At 54.3% G+C, this 16,843-nt stretch overlaps 8 protein-coding genes across 8 annotated transcripts; 3 read left to right on the top strand and 5 right to left on the bottom strand.

Annotated features, from left to right (window-relative positions):
- Positions 1-158: 158 nt before the first annotated feature.
- Positions 159-1,814, bottom strand: CONPUDRAFT_103258 (ArfGap-domain-containing protein). The gene is made up of 5 exons (XM_007769808.1): positions 1,683-1,814; positions 1,543-1,609; positions 1,427-1,484; positions 1,241-1,369; positions 159-1,186 (listed from the first exon to the last, which is right to left on the bottom strand). Exons 1-5 carry the CDS (start codon positions 1,789-1,791, stop codon positions 284-286), a joined length of 1,266 nt encoding a protein of 421 aa, XP_007767998.1. The 5' UTR covers positions 1,792-1,814; the 3' UTR covers positions 159-283.
- A 1,314-nt stretch (positions 1,815-3,128) lies between these two features.
- On the top strand, positions 3,129-4,684 carry CONPUDRAFT_72552 (uncharacterized protein; the record flags this gene model as incomplete). Its single annotated transcript, XM_007769318.1, has 7 exons — positions 3,129-3,229; positions 3,292-3,355; positions 3,417-3,493; positions 3,556-3,793; positions 3,853-3,992; positions 4,053-4,584; positions 4,655-4,684. 7 exons carry the CDS (start codon positions 3,129-3,131, stop codon positions 4,682-4,684), a joined length of 1,182 nt encoding a protein of 393 aa, XP_007767508.1.
- A 221-nt stretch (positions 4,685-4,905) lies between these two features.
- On the bottom strand, positions 4,906-8,713 carry CONPUDRAFT_103265 (uncharacterized protein). Its single transcript, XM_007769809.1, has 2 exons — positions 8,441-8,713; positions 4,906-8,382 (listed from the first exon to the last, which is right to left on the bottom strand). Exons 1-2 carry the CDS (start codon positions 8,685-8,687, stop codon positions 5,252-5,254), a joined length of 3,378 nt encoding a protein of 1,125 aa, XP_007767999.1. The 5' UTR covers positions 8,688-8,713; the 3' UTR covers positions 4,906-5,251.
- Positions 8,714-9,269: 556 nt separating this feature from the next.
- Positions 9,270-9,989, top strand: CONPUDRAFT_54556 (uncharacterized protein; the record flags this gene model as incomplete). Its single annotated transcript, XM_007769209.1, has 4 exons — positions 9,270-9,451; positions 9,506-9,775; positions 9,841-9,859; positions 9,921-9,989. 4 exons carry the CDS (start codon positions 9,270-9,272, stop codon positions 9,987-9,989), a joined length of 540 nt encoding a protein of 179 aa, XP_007767399.1.
- Positions 9,990-10,289: 300 nt separating this feature from the next.
- CONPUDRAFT_153166 (HMG-box) lies at positions 10,290-11,303 on the bottom strand (the record flags this gene model as incomplete). The annotated part of the gene is made up of 4 exons (XM_007769810.1): positions 10,290-10,472; positions 10,529-10,849; positions 10,908-11,080; positions 11,141-11,303. 4 exons carry the CDS (start codon positions 11,301-11,303, stop codon positions 10,290-10,292), a joined length of 840 nt encoding a protein of 279 aa, XP_007768000.1.
- A 468-nt stretch (positions 11,304-11,771) lies between these two features.
- On the bottom strand, positions 11,772-12,140 carry CONPUDRAFT_153167 (uncharacterized protein; the record flags this gene model as incomplete). The annotated part of the gene is made up of 1 exon (XM_007769811.1): positions 11,772-12,140. The coding sequence occupies one exon, from the start codon at positions 12,138-12,140 to the stop codon at positions 11,772-11,774; it is 369 nt and encodes a 122-aa protein (XP_007768001.1).
- Positions 12,141-12,981: 841 nt separating this feature from the next.
- On the bottom strand, positions 12,982-13,846 carry CONPUDRAFT_81807 (uncharacterized protein). The gene is made up of 5 exons (XM_007769495.1): positions 13,807-13,846; positions 13,734-13,752; positions 13,534-13,683; positions 13,192-13,333; positions 12,982-13,098 (listed from the first exon to the last, which is right to left on the bottom strand). Exons 3-5 carry the CDS (start codon positions 13,677-13,679, stop codon positions 13,036-13,038), a joined length of 351 nt encoding a protein of 116 aa, XP_007767685.1. The 5' UTR covers positions 13,680-13,683; positions 13,734-13,752; positions 13,807-13,846; the 3' UTR covers positions 12,982-13,035.
- Positions 13,847-14,756: 910 nt separating this feature from the next.
- On the top strand, positions 14,757-16,580 carry CONPUDRAFT_89715 (uncharacterized protein; the record flags this gene model as incomplete). The annotated part of the gene is made up of 3 exons (XM_007769812.1): positions 14,757-14,942; positions 15,003-15,073; positions 15,128-16,580. The coding sequence occupies 3 exons, from the start codon at positions 14,757-14,759 to the stop codon at positions 16,578-16,580; spliced, it is 1,710 nt and encodes a 569-aa protein (XP_007768002.1).
- Positions 16,581-16,843: the final 263 nt, after the last annotated feature.

Genomic DNA, 16,843 nt, shown 5'->3' on the forward strand with positions numbered 1-16,843 from the left:
GCAAGATGTCTTGAAGCGGTCCACATAGTGACGAGCGTTTCTTACGACAGAGCACTTGGACGATTGGAGCTGGACAGAGTTGGTGAGGTGGACGTTGCGGCTTTGCGATTTGGCTAAGCTCAACAAGTTGGGGGGCACGGCCGGAGCTCTGTACGGGTCTGTAGCCGAAGTATGTTCCGGCTAACTCGCGTCAGGGGCTAATTACTTCACCGCTACATACACTACACACAACATTTGTACAGAAGGTGTACAACACGCAAAATCAGAACCATGGGTATACACTCTAGAAGTCTTCCCAGTCATCCCAGCCGTCATCCTTCTTAGCCTGTGTGCTGGGCGCAGGTGCTTTGCTGGGTTGGGGTGTGCTTGACTGAGGCTCGGAACGACGCTGATCGGTATACTCCGAAAAGAACGAATCCGTATCGTCGTGGTATGTAGCTGGGCTTTCTCCGTGGCCCAGCGAGGTGTAGCCTGCCTCCTGATGACTCCCTCCCACACGATCTCTCACCGAACCCATCACACCTCCCACGTGGTCGGCGACGTCCACACCCAACTGACTCTTGGACCAATCGTTGGCAAAACGGCCGGCGCCATTTGCGAAACGTCCAGCCTCGGAGATATAGCCGCGCATGCTCGCGTGCAAAGAAGGATCCATGGCACGTTCCATCCCAGGCTGCAGCACATTTTCGGAAACCACGCGAGAGGCACCTGTGACCGCCGCTGAGAGTAAAGACCATCCTTTGCTCAATGCAGCGGCGGGATCCTCTTGGAAGTCCGACAGGCTTGGTGCAGCCATAGAAGAAAGGCCGAAGGAAGGATGTTGGGACGCTGGCGGGGGAGATGGACTGTTACCGAAACCTTGGTATCGACCCCCTTGAGATGGCGGAAGATCTACGGGCCTGGAGGCGTTCGTCTGCCCCATGTTGGCAAAGTAAGCTTCGTTCGCTGACTTTTGGTCGGTCTTGGATAAATCTGGCGTTCCGCGGGGGGACGCTTCAAAAGAGGCTGGGGACCCGGATTGCTCGCGGAGGGAGCTGCCTGCCGCGTTTCGTGCTGAGGCACGAGACTTTCTGAGCCCCTGAGCAGAGGAAGGCCGCCCAGGAGTGGAGGCACCGCTACCTGGATGAGAGAAGTCTGCCGGAGGGGGCGACGAACTCCACGGCTTATCGGCCAACATGGCATCCAACTAGAGACCGCATAAGGTTAGTACTGCGATCTCGCCGAGAGACGGGACTATTACTTTTTGGCGGTACTGCGCGGCGGCCCAGCAGTGATATTGATCAGAGGAGCTCATTCCTTCCTTGTACCCTCCCTGGTCAGCGGGCGTGTATGACTGCATGAATTGTTTAAACGGCTTGTTTCCTCCCAGCTGACCACGGATATGAAACTCAGATCGCGAATAACTTAGGAAAGGTATGAGGGGCACCTGCATGCGTTTGATTTGTTCTGGCTGCCAAACGTCCATCGAGACTGATCTCACAAAGCTGGAGGACGGTACTTGGGTCAAGACTTCCTTACGGAAGAAGTCATATCAGAGCTCACCTGACGTGAACCCCGAAACCCCTGTGTACGCCTGCGCATTGCAAGCAGAGAAGGATTGCGAAGCTGACTGAGGAGGAAAGTTAGTTAAAGAAGAGATCAGAGTGAGGGCGTGGTGTCCCAGGAAATGACACGACACAGACCAGAAGCCCACTGAGGGTTGGGGCTGGCACAATCCACACAGACCTTGTTGTCTAGGTCATCGCGTTTAATTAGTTCTTGCAACGTCTTCTTTGCAGCAGCCTGATCCATGCTTGTAATGGGCTAGTAGTCTCGGTGTAAGAGAAGCAAGTTGTAAACATAAACATTGTGTGCGCTGGCCAGCGCGTCAAGCGTGGATGTCGTGGGAAAGCTGTGAATCTGAGTGGGCAAACCCCTTGCTAATGTCATCAATATACATCATGGTTCAAAGAAATGCTAGCGATGCGGCGTTGTATATTGCGAAGCCTTCATATGCCATGGCGTCAAGAACAGTGCATAAAGTGGATTGATCCTTCGAGCTTCGAGGATTGGAAATTGGGGTGGAGAGGAACGCGCAGTAGTAATAAGCCGCATCTTTCATGTCTTCAGTTGGTCTCCGGGAGCATTGAATATTGAGTATTGAGCATCGACTGAGGCTATTGGACTACCCAAATTTACTACTTTAGCCGTGAACCGGGAGATTTCCGGACGCAGATGCGGGTGAGTTGTGTCAAAGCGACGACCGAGCGAAGGGATTGCCTCGCGAGAGCCTGCAACGATTTCGAAGACCGCGTGGAGGGGGGCTCTGATCGTATCACTCATGGAGGGAGAACGTTTCTCAGGCTGATGCCTGCTGATGTCGGGCCATGGTTATCAGATATGAGGAAATCGGGCAATAGAGTTACAAGGTCAAGAGGAACAGAGTTCTGTCACACTCAGACGCGTCGTCGCAGCGTGCCGCGAGCCGTCTATGCGGTGCACGGAACGAGATGCAACATGCAAGAGCTGTCCACGGGATCGGAGGAGGTTGCCAGTGCCAGGATCGGACATATATATGCCCACGTCTGGGGTGCGCGGGGGCTGAAATTGCAAAAAAGAGCTCCGTCACTGTACACGCTCGCGTGTGTCGGGACGGACGACGTGGATGATATCACGCTAATCAACTGTAACTCGTCGCGGTCGCGGGACAGTCGGCGCCGAGGCGGGGGGTAGCCGTTTGCTGTGCCTCTCATGCCGTAAGATGTTAAGGCTCTTCTCTCATCCTGACCCGGAGCTGTTTCTAGCGCTCATCGACATCTTCGAATCTGTGTGCATACGGTTGTACCGAAATACGTCCAGGCCACGCGTGCGTGTAATTAGAGCAAGGTGGCTGAGATCCGCAAGTTTTGTGCATCTCGTACGGAGGATGCCCTCGGCCGCTTTGTCTGACTTCTTCTCATGCAGGTATCCATTTCGTCCTCCAGCATCTCTGCGCCTCCTACCCCATTTTGTCCACCAGCTTCTCGACGTGAGAACTTATCTTATCTGATTCCCAACTCACCGAACTATACAATACAACTCTATATCCTCAAAACCGAGCTACTACTTCAAGTGCTCCCGGTCACGGTTCCCCCCTCCCCACCCGGCCTATGATTCAAAAACAACACGCCAACCTGGACACGTCAACCTCCCAGCCTTTCCAGCCTTCAGCAGACCCTACTCAGCGCTGGGGGTCATGGATGAACCATAAGTCAGCCCGCCCATTCTCCTCTACGCGTCCCCTAGTGCCCCCCCTGACCTCCCTGTCAACAGATACTACACGCTGACTGTGGCCCAGCAGCCCCTTCGAGCCCGGATGTGCGGATTCGGTGACAAAGTACGTAAATCCTTTCTGTCGTGAATTTTACTGTCCCTGACGAATTTGCTCTCCTCCTTAGGACCGCAGGCCTCTCGCGCCTGCCGCGGTAGCCAAGATGATTGTACATAGGGAAGACAACACCCTGATTGAACCCGAGTATGTGGTCGACCTTTACACATACACCATCCTCTCACTCCGGAATTCAATTTCCCACCCAGTGACCTCGACTGCTCATTTTTCCTAGTGACCGTCGACCTCTGGTCAGCGGACGGTAAGCGAGAAATGAATCTCGTCCTTCACCCGTCGTCCTCCAACGAGCGATACATGCCAGCAAGCGCTGGCAAGCCTCGCAAACGCAGTAGCAACGCGTCCGATACCTCCCGGGGACATCCGAGTCCTTCTTCCCCTTCCTCAGCATCGGCTTCGTCCCATCAACAGACCAGTGTGGAACAGCAGGTTCGCAACACGTTGCCTGTGGCGCATCTCCAACTAACGCATACCTTTATGGGTTACAGACCAGCACACGTTCAGCTTCTTACCCTCAGCCGCCTTATGGCAGTCCGACCTATACTTATGCTCAGCAAGGACAACCGGTTCCCGAACAGATGACCATCGCACCGTACAACGCCCCGGTAAACTCTTCCACCGGCTGGAGGTATGTCTGCAATTTTAGCTATCATTAAATGAAATCACGTCACCGTCTGAAATAATTCAGTGCGTCCCGGTCAACAGCCGCAGGGTCACCTCCGGGAGAAGGTTGGCAAGCTGGGCCAGCCAGTACCTACCGAACCTGGCCCGGCGCATCGTCCCAGTACCAAGGTGCAGTCGGCGGCCAAGAAGGTGCTGCCTTTGGGGGGCCGGAGATAGACCCAAGACATCACCATGGCTCGGCGTCCTCACAGCCCGATGCACGTGAACCAGCACCGGGAGCTTGGCCACACACGCAGCAACAATCCACACCAGAGCAAGCGCACCCACAGAGCAGGTATCCCGATCAATACGCGTCCTCCCCCACTATGGGCTACGAAAGCCAGGCTGAGTACGGTCCGTCGTCGGCATACGCTCAGCCATCATACTACCAGGGCAATTATCCACCTCAAAGCCCCACGCCGCCTCCTGCTAATATCTCGCCATCAGCCAGGCATACGTATACGCGCACCCTCGTTGGCCCACTATCTGCCAACGCCTGTCGTTTGGTAGACGACCAACACAAGCCGGGCATTTTCTTTCTCTTCCAGGATCTGTCGGTCCGTACAGAAGGCGAGTGAAACCGTGACCTTTGATTCTATTCGCGTCTGAACCTTGTTTTATATCAAGGTACCTTCCGGCTGCGCCTACGCCTCATGAACGTCGGCGCGTAAGTTTATGCGTTTCACCCCACAACGTTCCAAAAGATCAGGCAATTATGCTCACAGTATGAACAGGTCGCCTGCTCCTGAGTCGGGGGCACTTCGCGTGCACACCGATGTCTCACCCGTCCTTGCACAAACATTTACGGAGACCTTCACGGTCTATTCAGCGAAGCGATTTCCGGGAGTGCCAGGTAAGTATTATTCTTCCTTAACTATGTGCTCTACTGTAAAAACGAACCCAACACCCTATAGATACAACTCCCCTCTCCATTGCGTTCGGCAACCAGGGGCAGAAGCTCCCACTGGTGCGTGACCGCGCCTCGGCCTACCCAGCTCGGCTGACATAGAGACCCAGCGAAACCGACATGGATCAAGCAAGCAGAGTCGCAAGGACAAACGCGGGGGTTCTGAAGAGTCTTCAGAATCCTCCGAACCATGAGCAATGAGCCAGACTCTGGAAGTTCACCATTTGCATCCGTAGACCGATATACAGCTGTATTATCCTTCGAGTGGAGAGATCTGCCCCACTGTATCCATAACAACAACAACATGTTGCATGCCTCTAGATCCAGCTCGAAGATCGCCTTGAGCTCGCCTCTTTGTAGTATATCCGACGCTCGAAATCCAGGATGGCGCGCACGGTGTCCGGAAACTGTTCGTGTATGCGCTTCAGCATCGCTTGAGCCGCAAGTCCCTGGACGGAAGGGTCATCCTTGGTGGCATCCTTGGTCGCCGTGGACGGCTCGTTGAATGGCTCGACAGCCTGCACGGTGTACCCCGATTCCAGATGCTTAATGACCGCGGACAGCAGTTGGAGGATAGCATTATGTGGACGCCAGGTATGCCACCCAGGTGAGATATGCTGCAATATGTGGAGCGGGTGCGCGAAATCGTTTGATTTCTCGAACTCGATCGCGTGGCGAGCGAGCTTTCGCGAGTGCAAACCACCCCGGTGAGCCCTGCGTTTCGTGGAGCGCATCTTGTTGTCGAACGCTGGCGAGTCAACGGTGACGGGGTTGACATCGAATATGAGCGGCGTCTCGGGTTCTGTCTCACGGTCGTCTGGTGCCTCACGAGTCTTGCGCTGGTAGGGGATGACGACCCGTTCGATCACCTCGAACGCCCTCTCGACCTCACCAGCGCGAATGAGGACGACAACCAGATGGTTCCAATTGTGCGAGTCGAGTGCGAAGCCATGGACGCGTGCCTTGTGCCAAGCCTCCGCCGCGATGGCGTGCTGACCGGCCTTGGACAACGCATCCATGTAAATCGTCAGTGGGATGCAAAGAATGTCTGCATGCCGCTTCACCGGATCCGAGGGATTTGTTGCGTCGCCCCTAAACAGCGATTCCACATTTGAATAGCGGAGGGCAAGCTGCCATATCTGCGGCCAGATAGCAATTACAGAGTCAATATCGTCGACTAGGCGATATGCGTCCATGAGGATGGTGAGCGTGGCCAGAGAAGGTTCTCCACCCTGGTTGAGCATCTCCTGAAACAGACGCTCGACTTCCTCTGGTCTTCTTTCCTTAGCGTACACCGTCATGAGCGGACGGAAGATAGGCTCCAAGGCCGCCGTGTGGGAGCCTGGTCGTATCCACGTGCTGTTAGCTGGGTCATCTGAAAGAATGTCACCGATGAATTCCTCTGCGAGCTTCATACCCTCTTCCGTGTTCTCCTCGGCGTACGCTCGTATGATGTGGGAGAATGTCTGTGAACGAGGTTTAATACCGCGCTGCTGCATGAGATCAAACACGGATTTTGCGCTTGTCCGGTCTTTGACGCGTAGATAGGCGGCCATGATAATGCTTAGCACAAGCACGTCCAAGTAACGGTTGTGACGCCACCGGCCCTTGAGTTCATCCATTTCCTGGAGAATACCTAGCGCAATGTCCATCTTCCCAGAATCGCAGGCGGAGACGATGAGAAGGGTGTAGCTGTAGCCATCAAGACTAACGCCCATAAGCTCAAGCTTACGGAATAGTTCAGAGACGATCTTGAATGGCGCGCCGATCATCACGTAAGCCTTCATTAGGGTGTTGTAGATGTCGGTAGACAGACGCAGCTGGGGGCCAGAAGATGATTTCAGGTAGTCGAAAGCTCGGATGACACCTAACCAGGAACCCGCCTCGACATGAGCGTTCATCAACGCGCCAACCATGACACGATCAGGAACGACCCCTTCCCGAAGAGCACGTTTGAACAGAGCCTCAGCAGACACGGCGTCTCGTCGGCGAGCGAGCATGGCAATGGCGACGGAGTAGTGCATAGGATTGGGAGGAACGTTAGAAGTGCGCATCTGGTCTAACACTGTGGCCACCGAATCGACCTCGCCACGAAGTGCAAAACTCTTGATAACCACACTGTAAACATAATCGTCTGTGGGAATGCCAGCTCTCGTCATCGCTTTCAGCCAGTAGTTGAACCCTTCATGATCTCTTGCTTGGACGTGGGCGTACATAAGGATGGTGTAGTGGATAGCAGTGGGTCCATCATGGGCAGGAGTGCCTTCTGGGAACAGCCGATGGAAAAGCTCAACAACTTTTTCGGCCTGACCCTGGACGGCATAGGACTGCATGAGCATGGCCTTGTCGCTACTCGAGGGTCGCTGGCGTTCAGCAAAGGCTTTCTCTGCTTGTTCCACGTTCCCTTGATGTGCGTAAAGGTATAAACCCGTGGACAAGTAGAAGTCGTACCAGAAGTCGGTGGGAGGTATGTCGATGGAGTCGTACAAAGCGTTGGCACGAACAAAAGAATCGGACCGGACAAAGACCCTGACAAGGTCTAGCTGCGCTTCCAGAGTAAGAGAGATATCCTGCCGTTGGAGCGCTTCATACGTCGCAAATGCATCGTTGTCCAGATCCGCTTCGCAATAGGCAAGGGTTAAAACATGCCCTAGGCCTTGTTGAATGTCCTTGGGCCAATTGCGCCGCGAATGGAGGGCAGCGGCTGGATCTTCAATATCAACAAGTATGCTTAGTACTCTCTGGCGAAAGTCTGGGAAGTCAAATCGCGTGCCACGGACGTTACGCGTGTGAACGAGATAATAGCCAAGAAAGCGCCATCCGTTTGCAAGAACGTCCAAGATCTCTGCGCTGCCATAGTACCGTCGTGTCGCTAGGAGGACGGACAGATAGGCATCAATGATTGGTCGTATTCGTGCAAGGTCCCAGCGTTTAACGTTTTGGTTCAGGTCATTTATGAGCGAAACGGCATCATGCATTTTGTCGCCAAGGGCGCATGCCTGAGCCATCAGACAAGACCAGTGTTCCATGGAGGATGACTGAGTTATATGTGACTGTATGCCAGCAAGTAACTGTTCCATCCTCTTGCCCGAACGTCGGAAAACGTCCAGGTCAGGTATGTTCGGATACTGAGCCTCCGCGGCCTGTATGTAACGTTCTGCAAACGAGAGCAGTTCCTTGGGTGAGGGGTAGTTTGACGCAACTGCGGCCTTATATACCAGCCACGCCTCCTCCAAGTCAAAGTCGAGTTCAGGAGAGTCGATGAGCTCCTGGAAGCGTGAGTAGGGATCCGCTAGCTCAGGAGTAGAAGATGAGCTAGCGAGTTGACTTGAGGTGGCGGAAGAGGAATACGAAGTCATATTTCGACGTGACATTCGGTGAGGGCTGTGATGTCGGGTGACGCGTGACCGCTGAGGTATGGGCTTGCCCATCGTAAACATCCTCCGTCCTACATGATCGTCATCAGCTTCTCAAACGAGTATGGCCGCGTGAAGAAGTAGACGTACTGCAGCCCCAGGTCGGATGTTGAGTGGGATATGACCCAGAAAGTTCGCCCTCTTTTGGCCACATATCGAGCGACGACGCGTCATCCTCCTTCTCCTTTCCTTTCCAAGGTCTAGCGCACGGAATGAAGAAGTCGTTTGGGAGTGCTTTGCGGGGGGGCGGACCCATGAGACGGTTGAGAGCGGATGAACATGGAGATGCGCGACGGAGAGTCGAGTTTATGATAGTAAAGGCCAGAGGTTCTATCATGAGGACATGGGACCTTATGCCTGCCTGCATTGTCTGTTAGCCCATGCAGAGGACGTGTCTTTGGTGCTCACCTCTCCAGAGCACCAGTAAGCTGTCCGACTGACTGGGCGAAAATGTTGCCGTCCCTTGTCATTCGTTTGGTCTTCTTTGCCGTCGCCCGATTCGGCAACTTGCGTCCTGCCCGCATCGGCCCGGCACCCTTGACACCTCCGCTCATATGGTCCGAAGAGAACATATTCCTCCGACGCATCTCTTGCCAGGATGCATAAGTGCCTCACCGATTTGCTATGTCAGCAAATACACTTTCTTCTCTACCAATGCAACTAGCTCAGCATGTTTCACTATCGCATACCGCGAAAACCGCGATCGCATGCTTGTACTGTACTCGAAGGTCTAACCCGACCCACACGCCAGTGCCCCAGCGTCCGAAAGGCCCGAGCCGGGGAAAGCTGCACGATACTGAAACAAGGTTAGCGTTAGACTGCTCTCGCCCCTCCCAGTCGTTTCCCAGTCCCACCATCACCCAGCGAGCCCTCTATATTGGGAGCCCCCCTTTCCGCACTCGTTTGACACAGTCGATCCATGGGCGATCGCGGAACACAACCAGGTCTGACGTCCAAGGTCCCAGATCGCCCGCCACACGAGCTTGTCGTCGCCCCAGCTGGCCATCCTCGGCGGTCTGAGATCCAGAAGCAGTGCATCGACGTCCGCATCGCCGTCTTCATCCACGAGCAGGGCTTCTCCATAGACGATGAGGTAGACAAGTGCGTCATTCCCGTGTCCCGTTAATAAACTCGCTCCAGCTACACGGAACACAGGTATGACTCCGATCCCCGAGCAACCCATATTCTGCTCCGTCTCGTTCCTTCAATGACGCCAATCGGTACCATCCGTGCCGTAAAGCTGGCCCCCGGAAAGTACAAACTAAGCAGGCTCGCTGTCCTGAAGGAGTACCGACAATACCGATTTGGCCGTGACTTGGTACATGCTCTGCATGCTTGGGTAGAGCAGTCCGCATCGCAGGATGGCGTCCAATCCGCCCAAATTATAGCCCATTCCCAGATACCCGTCAAGCCCTTTTACGCAAAGTAGGTCACCCAGGACTATACGGTCAATACACATACAACATACTGATATTAACTCCTCCTTGGAGGTATGGCTACGTTAACGAAGTACGTATGAAAAATCCTATGTACAATGCGGTTAAGCCTTACAAAATAATGTACTCGTTAGGGTCCGGAGTTTGAGGAGGACGGTGCCCCTCATCAGAAAATGGTGTTCCAACTACAGCTATCTCGGTAGTAGCTACATGGTCTGGTGCATATCGTATGTGCTAACAGCACACGTGGTCATAACAGGGTATGAAAACTTACACATGTACAGAAACATATGAGAGGGGATGATGAGAACTATCAATACAGGAATTGGGGTGTCGTCATAATCATGAGTGAGTCCGGTGTCGTAACGATAGAATGACTGAGGAACCCGGGGAATAAAATATGAAGAGGTATACACCCGACGAAATCCGGAAAGAAAGGGTATGGAGTGGTATACAAGCATGCCTCGAACTCACTGCGTTCATGGCTGCATGCACCTCAATTCTCAGGTGAAGGATCCAAACGACTCAGTCTTGATCGGTCGTAACGTGGCGAAAGGGCTGTTGGTCGACTGAGAAGGTAGGATGCTGAAGTTGATGTTAGTGCCAAGGGCAGGAGTGCCCTCCTCGTAGAGCCTGCGCGCTGCCTCATATTCGAGCTTCTCCTGTTCGGCCCGAGCCAAGAAAGGCTGCACGCAATAGGCATTAGGTCAAGTTCGAGAAAGTACAAGGCGATAACCCTCACCTTCCGCTCATCGTCCGACATGTCGCGCCATTTGGCGGCAGCAAGAACGCTCTGCTTCGTCGTCTCCTGCTCATCACCAAAGACTTCACGGACGAGCGCGGGATCCGAGCGTATACGCTGCAGGAACATGAAGTACGCGCTGAGAGGCTTCTTTGGCGCGTTGGGGTCCTTGAGATTGCTCCTGCGAGATTTGCCAGCTTTGCGCTGAGCGGTACGGAAGGCGTTCTCTTTCTTGATATCGTCAGGAGTGAGCGTCTTCAAATACTCGGCGTTCTGGCGCTCGCGCTCCTGCTTCAGAGCTGCAGACTTGCGCTTGTAAGGCTACAGGGAATCAACAATGAGCCATGTAATAGAGAGTCAGTAGCGATGAAGGGCTTACCTCCTTCTCTGCCGCGCTGAGCTCTGCGTACTCTTGACCGGCTTCCTTGGCTGCCTGGGCAACATTCAGCTTCCGCGTGCTAGTCTGCTGATGACGTTGGATCCAATCTGTGAAGTACAACTGCCAAGCAGAAGGCGCGAGCTTAGGCGGTTTCAAGACAGACTTTGAGGGAGCTAGAGCGTAGATATATGTTAGTCAGATGACAACGCGATTATAATCATGTGGTTGCGTACCGTGGTCCTTCTCTCTGATTTCTTCCGTCTTAATAGCAACGAGGGCATCCTCTGGTGACAGCCTCTTCCTGCGTCGCACAGTGGCATCCCTGTCCTCGTTTGAGCTGACGGAATCGGCACGCCAACCGTTGTTGCGCATCTGAGCAGCTATTCCCATCTGCATGTGGGTCCCGCTGGCTCAATGAGCCCGAGGTAGTCGCCGCTGAACCCTCTCCCTTGTCGTCAGTATCATCCTCGGCCCCCATACCGATACGTGGAGCGCCATCTGGGCCCCAGACGCCTCCCGCTTTTGTGCCTTACGGCCACCACGCCTTCTCGGGCAACGTCTTTTCTCCTGCTGCTTTTGCTGCTCTCCATCCCCTTCCTCGATCTCTCTCGCCCTCGGAGTCAGATGGTTATTTCAGCTCTCCCGCTCAGCCCGTGCTCTCCATCTCGCCCTCTGAGACGTCGCTCACAGCGCCCCCCACACCTGCATGGGCCACACAGCTTTGGGATAACTCCGCGGAACAACAACCGGAGTATGTCCGTCCACAGCATCGCAGTCGTCAGCAGCGTCTGTCCGAGACATCTATGACAGCTCGGCGTCCTCCGATCCCTTTTTCGCGGGACTTGAGCTCAGGACAGGAACAGTTCACGTCGTCGAGTGCCCCTTGAAGTCGTCATAACCAGAGTAAGGAGAGTCGCTGACTCCGTGCGGAGAATAGGTCGATAACGAGTTGCTGTACATGCTGGATGACGCGTCTCCGGCGAACGTAGGCGGAGACATGGGGGGGTAGGACAGATCACAAGTATCCCACTGGGATGAGGTAGGGTGACTGAATAAATTGCCCTCCTCCATATCGAGTGGGCCGAAGAGGAGCTGATCTGGGTCTACTGTTGACGAGTCGAAAGAGTCGTCAAAGGTAAGTAGTGGTGTGGCATCCTTCATGGAGATGTCAGATGGGAGAGGCTGCTGGGAGAAATCGTCCTCGCGGGGGGTATACCAGCTCGAGGAGGACATAACTGCAAAGGAGGGATAAGGTATGGGCGGGGGAAGGGACAGATGGAGCCGCTTTAATAGGGCGCGGGGCCGGAGGTTGATGACAGATTGATAGGGAGGGGGAACGTACGGACGATGCTCTCGGGCCTGGTCAAGAGGGGCTCGGCAATCCAGATATACTCAGCACCTTCGAATTCGCATCTTCGGGTTACCTTATATATGCCCTACCAAATCTACAGATCACCAGATTGACCCAGCTCTGACTCGGCTTGCTCTCAGTGGTTCGGTTCCTTCGAGATCAGCTTCCACCCAATACCACTAACTGATCCAGCAATCGCCCATCCCTCTATATCGGGCACTCGTACCGATGGCACAACCAATAATAGCCCTACGCGATGACCAACGCTCTCCCCCACCGAGTCACAGATACGAACGACATCCACTGCTTACAACAATTCCTGAGAAAACGGGGATAGCGACTCAGCGGTTTTAAATCACACTCGATCGGACAGCGATGACACACGTATGCGTAGTTGCGTGTGCTGTAAATGCAGTGCTTACCACAGCGCACTCAGCGCTCAATGATCAGATGTCTGCAAGTCTTATGGTCGTACCGCCTCAAACGGGTGATAGACAATCACCCGATAGTAGGCGCGCAGCCGCCCCTAAACCAGCGCTCTTCCATCAGGCAAAAAGGACCCGCGGAAGCGGTTCTCATTGTACATCGCCACCCCGCTCGCCGGATATGCCACGCCGCCTCTCGGCGGAATCTAACTGTCATCTGTTGCGCCCCAGGGGGCGAATGAATCTACTTCCTCTTCGATTGGTTCCTGTTTTAATGCAAGGTTCCTGCTCACTTCATGCGGACCAATTAAAGATTTCTGTAAACGACTACAGGGGTCGGCGCGTCTATCAATCATAGAACGACAATCGAATCTGCCGAGCGATACCGCCCGTTGTTGTACACGCTCTTTCCAGCCTGAGGAAGAGAAGACACGAAATGGTGGAGCAAATGGAACGCATTTCCGTCCATCAGTCACAATCTCTGCCAGTTAGGGGCTTTATTACTTACCTCCCACCCTTTGACGTCCTTCATAATTTCCTTCTCTCGCGCGAGGGCGGCCTGCTGCCGGCGGTAAGCATCCCGATCTCCTTCCGCCAGGAGCAAAGGGACAAGATGAATGCGGGACCAAACTTTCTCTCTTTGCAGTTCCCTAGATTGGGGAAACAAAAACGACAGCCCAAATTAGCACAACTAAACTCTTTCTGGAACGAACCGAAAGCAGCACAAGTCGCTGATAAGAGGTACGGCCGGATCCTCGGCGGAGACACGTTTCACGTTGGGCGCACCATGAGAAGACACGTTTTGCGTCCTGCTGACTCTTTTCGCGAAGTCGGGTGAGAGACCACGTACCTCTTCTCTAGGTTTCCCTTTCCGACGCGATAAAACCCGTATGCGCACACGGCTGTGACAGCCCCCAGAGCGACAATGCCGCTGGGTCCACGGAAAGGCAGGTTGCGCTTGTACTTGACAGACTCGAACCCGCCCGGAGGGGGCATGTCTCTACGCCGACAAGTGAGAGGGTTGCGGTCCTCATGGAAAGTATCACGTACTGCCGGTACTGGATTGACACTGGTGCCATGACTGTCAGAAGCTGTTCGTGAAATAACAAGCAGGGTCACTTACTCTTGGTATGCGAGGGAGTGGAACGGGGTGGACGGCGTCTAGTATGTAGTGGTTTGTCTCGGGGAACGTCGTGCGCTGCAGAGCCTGCAGCGCCCGAGTGAACCTGCCCTAATGTGCGCGCCTGCCTAAACAAGCCGCCTTTTCGCAGCAGGACCCATACGTGCAAACACCTCGGCTGCTAGAAGTTTAGAACATTAATGTGCATGCTTGATGATTTAGTATGCATTTTGCATGAGCTCATGTTCAACGCAAGCTCTTGATTACCAAAGATATGGGATGCGTGCAGAACGGCGGAACGCGCGCGGCGCCCTACAGCTACTGCCCTGTCACTCGACTCAGCTACCATATTCGTCTATAGAAAGTATCCCAATCATGAAAGATCTCCCGACAGTCCGATCCCATCATATCGACTGAGGCCAATCGTTCCAAGCACCAGATTTGTTTCGCTGACCAAGTGTCTTGGTGCCGACAAGTGCGGTCGAGGAGACATCGCGGTCTATACTCGGTACTCGGGTGCGATGGCGGGCGGGCGCGTACTCCGAATCATGAGGCGCAACAGCCATAAACGACTAGGCCAAGTTTAGGTCATGTTTGTGCCTAGGTCATCGACGCCGCCGTGCCAGGAAGTTCTCGACAAGTGTCACAACTAGGTTCGAGCTGGTTTGCGTGTGCCACCAACGTGCTCACGAACGAGTTTGACGCGACGAAGCTGAGGTACACGACGTGAAAAGCGAGCAAGAAGCGAACAATATAGCTATGTCAGCGTTAGACGTCAGACGGCCAGGCCTTTACGAGCGTAGTGTTTTTGTATGTTGTGTGATGCCGACCACGTTCTGATTGGATGACCGCGCCATTACACAACGCCATCCGAGATCTTGGCTGCAATAAATAGAAAACGTCAACCAACCCTCGAGTCCTTCTTTGACGCCCTCCCGCGCCGCACTGCCATCATGTCTCACCGCCAGTCTCCAGGTCCTTCTGCTCAGCCCCCTCAGTCCTACCAACACAACATGCAGCCATCCTCGGGAAGGGGCAAAAACAAGAATTACGCCGCCAGTATCTCAGCCGGCGTCGAAGATGAGAAGTACCAGGCAAAGTATAAGGAACTCAAGCGAAAAGTGAAAGAAATCGAACTGGTGAGCCAGGTGCTTCGCTATCAACAACATTTGGGGCTTACCTCTTTTCTACGCTTGTAGGACAATGACAAGCTGCACTACAAAGTAATTCAGGCGAAAAGGTCCATTCAGCGAATGAAACTTGAACGAGCGTACGTGCCATGCTCTCGCTTTGAATCTTCGTATTAAAAAACATTGTATTGCAGAATTCTGTATGAGCGCCTCTCCGCTGTCCCTCCCTCTCCAGAAGCGTCCGAACACCACGCCCTCCCTCCACACAGCGCGGGCCCCAATGGACCCGCCCACTTTGCTCATCCCGCGAGTGGCCCAGCCCCACCTCACCCACAACAGCGACCGGAGCACGACGAGCGCTACGGCTACGAATATCCCAACACCCATAGCAGTTCTCGTACTAGGACTGATAACCGTGGTTACCCTGCGTCGGATACTTCTGCGGCCCCGGGCGTGCCTGCGCCCCACTTGTCTCCAGCACAGATGTCGCGACACAGCTCGGGCGCAGGTGGTCATGACTCGTCGCGACAACTACCTCCCCTCTCGCATCTGACTCCTGCTCAGCATTACGAACACCCGAGGAGCCTTGGTCATTCGCAGGGCCACAGCCCTCATCTTCATCCCCACAGTAATGGCTCCCATTCTCATTCACGGTCGAGATCTCACTCTTCTTCTCGATCGCGGCCCAATCAAGTACCCACAGGTTATCACTCTGGACATTCGCATGCGCAGCACTATTCGCCCGATGCGCTGCCTCCAATGCAGCAGTCACTTCATAGTCCGCCTCGCGAACCGGAGCGAACTAGACGCCACGAGCTGCTTGACCGTGGGAGTGCCTATGCAGATCCACATATGCACAATCGAGGACAGACACAACTACAGTCGCATTCCTCCCACACGCCGGTGTTATCCCCGACGCACGGCCGCAGTTCGACTCGAATTCACAATCACCAGCGAGTCGGGCCAGGCGCAAACCTCCCTCATCCAGATCTTGATCGCGAACGCGACCTGGATAGGGAGCGCGAATGGTCACGCCAGCACGACCAGGAGTTCGATAGAGATTATCGTGCACAACATCCAATCGATAGAGGAGACTACCAAGACCACCCGCCTTCGTACCGTTCTCGTGACGATCCTACCTACCATAGAGAACCCGTAGGGCCCGGGGTTCACAGCAGATTATCTCGCTCTGGCTCTCCCGGATCGGGTGGTGGTGGCGGACCGCCCGAACATATGCGTTCAGAACATCACCAATATTACGACCGAGAAATGCAAAGACCCCCCGCACCCCGAGGCGCTGGCAGCCATCAGTCCCCATCGACGGAGGAGATCGGATTTGTCCATGAAGATGGCAGATCGTTCGGACGTGACCGAGGACACCTTGTACCTCCAGAGCAGCACCGCTCTGGCGGAGACATTTCTCGGAAACGATCGCGCGCGGACATGGAAGTAGATGAAGATTATGACGTCGCCGATGCTTCTGCCGTAGGCAGTGGCGCCGGGGGACGTGGGGACGGATTGAGATACTCGGGAAGACACCCTTCGGAGGATAGGGGGATGCATCCCCTTCATGCCTCTACCGGAAGGCCGCCTTCTCGGGGCTCCAATGACCGGGAGGTCCCACCGGAAGCAGAAAGATCGGATTGAGATGGTTGGTATCGTCGTGGACGGGGTTACCTTTTTAATGTCTGACGGGTGAAGTGCTGGCAGTTATCGTCAGCTTGGTATGTCTGATCTCCTCAGTGCCTAGGTGTTTGTCATGTATTTTTACGCCGACCATGTTCTCGCTAAATAAATCATCATTTGTTGCTTGGAAAACTTGTCGTAGATCTTGGATTAATATCCTTTGACGTGAAAGCGATGCCCGACCTTTGCCTCCTTGCGCCCAGCCTTTCCCCGTATGACATTCG

The sequence above is a fragment of the Coniophora puteana genome, assembly GCF_000271625.1.
Source record: "Coniophora puteana RWD-64-598 SS2 unplaced genomic scaffold CONPUscaffold_5, whole genome shotgun sequence".
Classification (NCBI taxonomy): Eukaryota; Fungi; Basidiomycota; class Agaricomycetes; order Boletales; family Coniophoraceae; genus Coniophora; species Coniophora puteana.

Excerpts from the sequence above, each read along its gene's own strand:
- CONPUDRAFT_103258 (XM_007769808.1), bottom strand. The coding sequence starts at position 1,791 with ATGGATCAGGCTGCTGCAAAGAAGACGTTGCAAGAACTAATTAAACGC. Across the intron at positions 1,485-1,542 it reads GGTTTCGGGGTTCACGTCAG|CTTTGTGAGATCAGTCTCGA; the intron begins GTGAGCTCTGAT and ends ACCGTCCTCCAG. Across the intron at positions 1,187-1,240 it reads CCGCGCAGTACCGCCAAAAA|TTGGATGCCATGTTGGCCGA; the intron begins GTAATAGTCCCG and ends TGCGGTCTCTAG.
- CONPUDRAFT_103265 (XM_007769809.1), bottom strand. The coding sequence starts at position 8,687 with ATGATAGAACCTCTGGCCTTTACTATCATAAACTCGACTCTCCGTCGC. Across the intron at positions 8,383-8,440 it reads ACATCCGACCTGGGGCTGCA|GACGGAGGATGTTTACGATG; the intron begins GTACGTCTACTT and ends ACGATCATGTAG.
- CONPUDRAFT_81807 (XM_007769495.1), bottom strand. The coding sequence starts at position 13,679 with ATGCCCCCTCCGGGCGGGTTCGAGTCTGTCAAGTACAAGCGCAACCTG. Across the intron at positions 13,334-13,533 it reads AAGGGAAACCTAGAGAAGAG|GGAACTGCAAAGAGAGAAAG; the intron begins GTACGTGGTCTC and ends TCCCCAATCTAG. Across the intron at positions 13,099-13,191 it reads AGGACGTCAAAGGGTGGGAG|GCTGGAAAGAGCGTGTACAA; the intron begins GTAAGTAATAAA and ends TCTCTTCCTCAG.